This window comes from Camelus ferus, chromosome 17 (genome assembly GCF_009834535.1).
Source record: "Camelus ferus isolate YT-003-E chromosome 17, BCGSAC_Cfer_1.0, whole genome shotgun sequence".
Lineage (NCBI taxonomy): Eukaryota > Metazoa > Chordata > Mammalia > Artiodactyla > Camelidae > Camelus > Camelus ferus.
Window position 1 is genome coordinate 36,687,576 of NC_045712.1, and position 7,988 is coordinate 36,695,563.

Below are 7,988 nucleotides of genomic sequence, written 5' to 3' on the forward strand. Positions count from 1 at the left end.
GACTAAAGTTAAATTAAAAAAATAAAAATAAAGAGGGAGTGGAGAAAAAGTCAACCCTATCTCATTCTGACAAATGTAAAATGAGGGATTCAGACTCCATTTAAGTGGCTTTCAAACTTCCTATTCTTTTTAAAGCAGAAAGAACCCTTTGGCAAATAAAATTCAAGACATTCTACCAGATCATGGACAGCAGCATATAAATCAATGAAGTTAGAACACTCCCTCACACCATACACAAAAACTAACTCAGAATAGCCTGAAGACTTAAATATAATACAGACGGTTTCCACCACCACATGGACCCCTCCTGTTGCCTTGTTAGAGCCATGCCCACTCTCCTTCTCACTCCTCCCCTCCCTGACCCCTGGCAACAGCTAATCTCTAGTTCTATAATTTTGTCATTTCAAGAATGTGATATAAAGGGAACCATACAGGCTGTAACCTTTGGGGATTAGCTTTTTTCACTCAGCACAATTCTCTGTAGATTCATCCAGGCTGTGTGTATCAGTAGCCTGTTCCTTTCCTTTCTTTAAAAAAAATTTTTTTTAATTGAAGTATAGTTAGTTTACAATGCTGTGCAAGTTGTCTTTTGTGGTTTTCATATTTTTTTTTTTAATATGGAAGTACTGGGGATTGAACCCAGGACCTTGTGAACACTACGCATGCGCGCTTACCACTGAGCCACACCCCGCTCCCGCTTTGTTATTGAGCACTACTCAGTGATGCCGGCACGCCACGGTTGGTTAACGGTTCACCCAGCAGAGGGCTTCTTTTTGTTTCCAGTTCTTGATTATTATGAGCAAAGCTGCTATAAACATTGATATGCAGGCTTTTGAATTAAATTTTTATTCCTCTGGGAATAAATGCCCGTGAGTACAAGTCCCAAGTTGTACGGGGCTGCTGCACGTTTAGTATCTTAAGAAACTTGCCACTCTCTTTCCCAGAGCGGCCGCGCCATTTTACATTCCCACCAGCAACGTCTGAAGAATCCAGTTTCTCCATATCCTCACCAGCATTTGGTGTTGTCACTGTTTTTTATTTTAATCATCCTGACAGGTCTCATTATGCATTTCCCTAGTGGCTAATGACGTTGGACATCTTTTCTTGTGTTTATTTGCCGTCAGTATACACCCTCCCTGGTGAAATGTCTGCTCATGTTTTTCATTTTCCAATTGAATTGTCAGTATTTTTACTGGTGAGTGTTGAGTTCTTGGGAATTCTCCTAAGAGCTCTGGGAAGTGACTCCCCTGTGAGTGGCGTCTGGACCGAGCACAAGCCGGGGCAGATGTCATAGGACACACCTGTCCTGTAGGTGTGGGGACAGGCGGGCCCAGGGCACCCGATGATGCAGCTGGAGGATGCGAGGATGCAAGCATGTGTGTCTGGAACACCGGCCTGGTTCTCTGCTAGGAGGACACACCTGCTCCTCACGGCCTGGCTCACATGCCCACCCCTCTCCTCTGTGTCCCCACAGCCCTTCCCCTGACCCTTGTACATCATGTCTCCCCTGCAAGGTGTAATGATAATAAAAACAACTAACATTGATTGCCCCCTGTAGGTTTGCCACCTGCCAGGTATTCTGCCAAGAGTTTTACCTCATGAGGTGGGAGCTACTGTTTCCATTTTACAGATGTGAAAACTAAGGCTCATAGGGACAGTCACTTGCCCAAAGTCACAGAGCCAGACGGTGACTCAGATTCAGCTCTGTCTTCTCACAAAAGTAGTCATCCTAACCGCATCTCTGATCGGCATGCCTCTCCACCCCAGTGAGCCTTGCAAACAGCCTGGCTCTTTGATAAGTGCTGACAGGAATACTCATCACTTTGATCTGTGGCTCCCCCGATAGGCTAGGGGTCTGCCGCCCTCTCCCAGCAACCTGCCTGCCTCGGTTACTCCCAAATGATGTGAAGAACAACAGTTCAGCCTTGTTTTCTCCAAGCCACTGACATCTTTCTCCATCCTACAAAGAAGTGGCTTAGCCTTATAAACAGCCCTGAGCTGGGAGCTGGGAGACCCCAGTTTGAGTCCTGGCTCTAGCTGTGTGGCCTCGGCCAAATCACTTAAACTCTTTGAGTCTCAGCTTCTTCATAGGTCAAATGGAGAAATCACCTGCCCCTTGCAGGTGTGGGGTTTACCTCCAGGAACCTCACTAAGTTCTCATAGTTAGTGGGAGGGGACACAAAGAGTAACCACTGCAAAATACACCCAGAGTTTTCTCCATAACAAAAACCTGTCTTTTAGGGAAAAAGTCTTTACAAATTCTATTCCACTTGGAGGAAGGGCATTTCTCCCCCTCCAGCTCCCTCCAGCCTTCCTGCCTCACCTAAAGTAGGGGAAAAAGCTAAGAAATATACATGTGTCACAGCCCAGGGATACAGACCCACTCAAATACTGAGATTTAACCATAAGGTTATACAATGCTTCTCCTCTTTCACACCTTACCACACAACAACAGGGGTCCAGGGTAATAATAGTAGATTACAGTTGAAAGCGTTGCAAGATACAGATTCTCTGTGAGGAGGAGAATATAGGGAAGCCAAAAGTCAACAGGGGAGACAAAAACAAGGACTCCAGGAGAATAGGAGGTCCCTGGCACATACAGCTACAGGAAACATTAAGCACTGCCCAACTCCCAGCCAGATCAACAGAAATCCTCACACAAGAGGCTCAGTTCTGATTAGCCAAAACAACACGCTCAGCTTTCAACAAAAAAATCACAACACGTGCAAAGGATAAGGGAAAAAACACAGTTCTGAGACAAAGCAAGTGTCAGGACTGGATTCAGATATGGCACAGATGTTGGAATGATCAGACAGGGTATTTAAAATAACTATGATTATAAACAACAAGTTTCTACTGTATAGCACAGGGAACTATATTCAATGTCTTGTAATAAACTATGATGAAAAAGAATATGAAAATGAATATATATGTGTGTTCCTATATGACTGAAGCATTGTGTTGTACACCAGAAATTGACACAACATTGTAAACTGACTATACTTCAATAAAAATATATTAAAAAATAAATAAAATAAAATAACTATGATTAATATGTTAAGGGCACTAATGGAAAAAATAGACAACATACAAGAACAGAGGAGTAATGTAAGCGCAGAGATGGAAACGCTAAGAATGAACCAAAAACAAATGCCAGAAATCAAAAACATTGTAAGAGAAATGAAGAAGCCATTGATGGACTCATTAGTAGACTGGACACGGCTGAGGAAAGAATCAGTGAGCTGGAGGATAGGTCAACAGAAACTACCCTGATTTAAATGCAAAGAGGAAAAATACAGGGCAGATTATCCAAGAAATGTGGAACAATTTTTATGTGTGACACATGTGTGATTAAAATGTCAGGAGAAAGAATGGAACATAAGAACTGTTTTGAAATGTAGGTTTTATTATTATTCAGGTCTGATGAGGCTAAGAGGTCAGGAGATGACTGCCATTAAAAAAAAAAAAAAGTTCATCACTCACAGTTCCCAAGAGAAAGAGGCCATGCACCACAGAGGGCCACGTGGAGAAGAACCAGGGTCCGTCAGGAAGCAGAGGGAGCAGGAGGAAGACATGGGCAGGAGACTTTACTATGGTTTTCAAGGGAAAAAACTGGTGAAGCAAGTTAAGCAGGTTTAGGATTCACTAGTTTGAATGACTGCAGGGGACACAGGAACTGTCCTGAATTGTTCTGTACCTGGCCCTGGGTGATGAGGGCAGGAGAAGAGTGGCCTTGAGGTGAGAGCCCAATAGAGGAGGTAGTTGGCGGGTCTGGGCTCTGAACTGATTGGTTTGCATATAAAAGATGCACTCCTGGGTGAAATGTTTGCTAGCTCTAGGAATCAGCTAACCCTAGGAAGGGCAGTCTCACCCCAGTCAGAGAGGCCCCAGATGCCAAGCATCAAGAACACAGAAAATAAGGAAATATAGTTAATACAAGAACTATTTGAAGGAATGATGGTCAAGAATTTTTCAAATTAATGACAAACCCCAAACTACAGAGCCAAGAAGCTCAGAGAATACTGATTAGGATAAATGCCAAAAATCTACACATATGCATATCACATTCAAACTGCAGAAAATCAAAGACAAAGAAAATCTTGAAAGAATCCAGAGAAAAAAGAAAACATTACCTACATTACCTATAGAGAAGCAGTGATGAAAGTTGCAGGGGACTTCTGTCAGAAACCACGTTAGCAAAAAGAGAGGAGTGAAATATCTGATGTGTTGAAAGAAAAGAAACGCCAACCTAGAATTCTATATCCAGAGAAATTATCCTTCAAAAGTGAAGGAGAAAGAGATTTTTCTCATACAAACAACACCTGATAGAATTCACTGCTAGATCTGCCCTGTAAGAAATATTTAAAGAAGTTCCTCAGGGAAAAGGAAGATTATATAGATCAGAATCTGAGATCTACATAAGGAAAAGAAGGAGTAAGTAAAAGTAAATCTCTTATTTTTCTTATTCTTCATTGATCAAAAGATAATCATTGGTTGAAGCAGTAACACTAACAATGCATTGAGTGATTATAGCATAGAGATAAGGAAAATGAATAATGGTGATAAGAGAAAAGAGGAGATTAAATGGAATTACAGAAAATGCTTTGTTTTATCGTGGTAAAATCTAACATAAAATTGACCACCTTAACTATTTTCAAGTGTACAGTTCAGTGGCATTAAATCCATCTATCACCTCCATAACTCTTCATCTTACAAACCTGAAATTCTGTGTCCATTAAACAGTAACTCTTTGTTCCCCACTCCCCCCAGCCCATGCAACCATCATTCTACCTTCTGTCCCTATAACTGTGACTATTCTAAATACCTTGTATAAGTGGAATCATGCAGTATTTGTCTTCTTGTGACTGGCTTCTTTCACTTAGCATGAAGCCCTCAGGTTTCATCCATATGGCAGCATGTGTCAAAACTTCCTTCCTTTTTAATGCTGCATAATATTCCATTGTATGTACAGACCATACTTTGCTTATTCATTTGTCTGTTGGTGGACACTTGGGTTGCTTCCACGTTTTAGTTATTGTGAATAATGTTGCTATGAACAGTGCTGTACAAATAACTGCTTCAATTCCTTTGGGTATATACTTAGAAGTGGACTTGCTGGATCACGTGGTAGTTCTATTTTTAATTTTTTGAGGTACTTCCTTACTATTCTCCACATTGGCTCTATCATTTTACATTCCCACCAACAATGCACCAAGGGTTCCAATTTCTCTACATCCTTCCGATATGTGTTATTTTATGCTTTTTTGATAGTGGCCAGCCTATTGGGTGTAACAGTTATCTTTTTATTTGTGTCTGTACCCACTTTACTGACTCCTATCCTTTATTGAGGAGTAATTTACATATAGTAAGTCCACCTTTCTTAAGAGTACAGCTTGATGAATTTTGACAAATGTATATAGTCGTGTAATCACCACCATAATAAAGATACGAAATATTTCCATCCTGCCAAACAGTTCCCTCCGACCCCTTTGCACTCAGTCTCCCCTGGCAACCACTGATCTGATTTCTCTCTTGATAGTTTTGCCTTTTCTGGACATCTCACAGAAATGGAATAAAATACTATGTAAACTTTTGTACCTGGCTCCTTTCACTTAGCATAATGTTCTTCAGATTTACCCACTTGCTGTGTGTGTTAGGGATTCATTCTTTTCTATTGCTAAGTATAATTCCTCTCTGTGGGTGTGCCACAGTTGGTTTCTCCATTCACCAGTTGATGGACATTTGAGTTGGTTCTTATTTTTGGTAATTACAAATAAAGCTGCTATGAACATTTACGGACAAGTATTAGTGTGAATATACATTTTCATTTTTCTTGGATAAATACCCATGAGTGTAATTGCTGGGTCATGTGATAAACATGCTTTAGAAGAAACTGCCAAACTGTTTTCCAAAGTGGCTGTGTCATTATTCACTTTTTTTTGACGTGTAAAAATATATTCACTGACTTTTAAATTATTCCAAAAATACTGTTAAAAGAGAAAAAAAAAAAACGTGTTAAACTCTGTATTTACTTCATTTCCCTTCTTTTTACTTTTTATTGAGGCACACTTGCATATAGCAAAGAAAAGCTCAGTAAATTTTTATATATGTATATACACATAATTATCCCCCAGATCAAGACTGAGAATATTTACAATATCCCAGGAAGGCTACCTTGAAGAAGGGACCTGCCCAATCAGTACCCCTCAATGGTAATTACTCTTCTGACTTCTATCATCTTCAGACTAGTTTTGCCTAGTTTTGAACTTCATACACAGTATGCATTCCTGAGTCTGGCTGCTTTTACGCAATCTAATTTCTCCGAGGTTCATTCACGTTATTTGTGTAGCATTAGCTCACTACTTTGCATTGCTATGCAGTATTGCATTTTATGAATATACCATAGTTTGTTTACCCACCCACCTGTTGATGAACACTTGCGTCGGTTGTAAATTTTGTCTATTCTGAATAAAGCTGCTCTAAACATTCTTTTGTTGAACACATATGCATTCATATATCCTGGATACATGCCCGAGAGTGAAAATGCTTATCTGAATTGCTTATCTGAATGAATAAGCAGAATAAGATTGGATCCAGTATCTCCATTAAAAAAAAAAAAGGTAAACAAAGTAAAGTCAGTGCAATCAAAAAAAAAAAAAGAAGTGATGGGAGTGTACGAGGATGGACAATATTAAGTGTTACTGAGGATGTGGAACAGAGTTCTTATACCATGCTGGTTGGAGCTTTAAATTGGTGAAACTACACTGGAAAATTGCTTGACAATATTTACAAAAGCCACGCCTGTGTCTACCTTGATCCACTCTGTAGAGCTCTGATTTTCCTTATCTAATCACTTACTTCCTTAATGCTCAAGTCCTCCACTAGAATGTATGGTCCCCAAGGGGCAGGGGCTCTATTGTCCAGAACTGCACTGTCCACTATGGTAGCCACTACCCATAGGTGGCCATTTAAGGTTAATTAAAAGTAAACAGAATTAAGGATTCAGTTCCTCAGTCGCAGTAGTCACATTTCAAGTGCTCAAGAGCCACACGCGACCAGTGGTTACCATAATGGATAGTGCAACACTGCAGAAAATTCTGTTGGACAGTGCTGCTTTAGAATACAGGTACCCATAATAACAGGTACTCAAGAAGTGTGTTATAAAGATTTCTTTATCCCCATCTTATGAGTGAGAGGAACATAGCTCAGAGAGGTTGTGTAATTATCCTTAGATCACAGAGCCAGGAAACAGCCTCGCAGGGATTTGCACCCAGGGTTGTTTTGCAAACGCTACTCCCTTTCCCAAGAGCCAGCAGCCTCCTGCTGTTTAGAGAAGTTCTGCGGGTCTCCCTGTCCTCCTACAGATCCTCCCACCCTGAGCTTGTACCTACCTGCGGAGACAGCACGCAGCTTCACGTAAGGATTGTGGGGTCCGTCCTGATTCCTTCCCAGATTCACTGGCTGTGTGACCCGCAGCGAGTCCCTTTGCCTCTCTGGGCCTGAGCTGCATGAAGATAAAATGAAGAAACTGACGGTGGTCACCTGCGGGTTGCAGGTGGCAGGCAGGAGGCCTGGTGCGACAGGGTATGCATTCCGCATCCTGTTTGGCGTCGGGGTAGGCCAGTACGGGGAGCGCGATGGGGGTCAAAGTGCTTTGGTCGGTTTGACCTACAATAGTAGCTCCTGTTTCTTGAATTTACAGATGACAAAGCTGAGGCTCAGAGGGGTCGAGTAACTTGGCCAAGGCGTCACAGCTGACAGAGCTGGGGTTCGAACTTGAGACTCTCCGCTACCATGCCTGGTCCCGCGCGCAGGGTCGAGGGGCCCGGAGGCAGAGGCAGGGCCGCGGGAATCTGAAGTCTGCGTCGGCCGGTGAAAGGTGGTGAGCGGTCCGTCTGTGGGAGCGCCCAGGCCGGCGGAGGGCCGGCCGCGGGGCAGGGGCAGGCGCGGGCCCCTTCCGCCTCCCGCAGCCGCGGCGCGAGGCGCGA

At 42.3% G+C, this 7,988-nt stretch overlaps 1 protein-coding gene across 2 annotated transcripts in view; it reads right to left on the reverse strand.

The window, feature by feature from the left end:
* TMEM40 (transmembrane protein 40) overlaps positions 1-7,976 on the reverse strand; it is a 40,596-nt gene extending 32,620 nt beyond the window's left edge. The window contains exon 1 of one of the 2 annotated variants that reach the window (XM_032459012.1): positions 7,392-7,976. In XM_032459012.1, the coding sequence (XP_032314903.1) occupies positions 7,392-7,599 (208 nt within the window). In that variant the 5' untranslated portion in view covers positions 7,600-7,976. The remainder of the gene's footprint in view (positions 1-7,391) is intronic. The other variant, XM_014555381.2, reaches the window with a different exon arrangement.
* Positions 7,977-7,988: the final 12 nt, after the last annotated feature.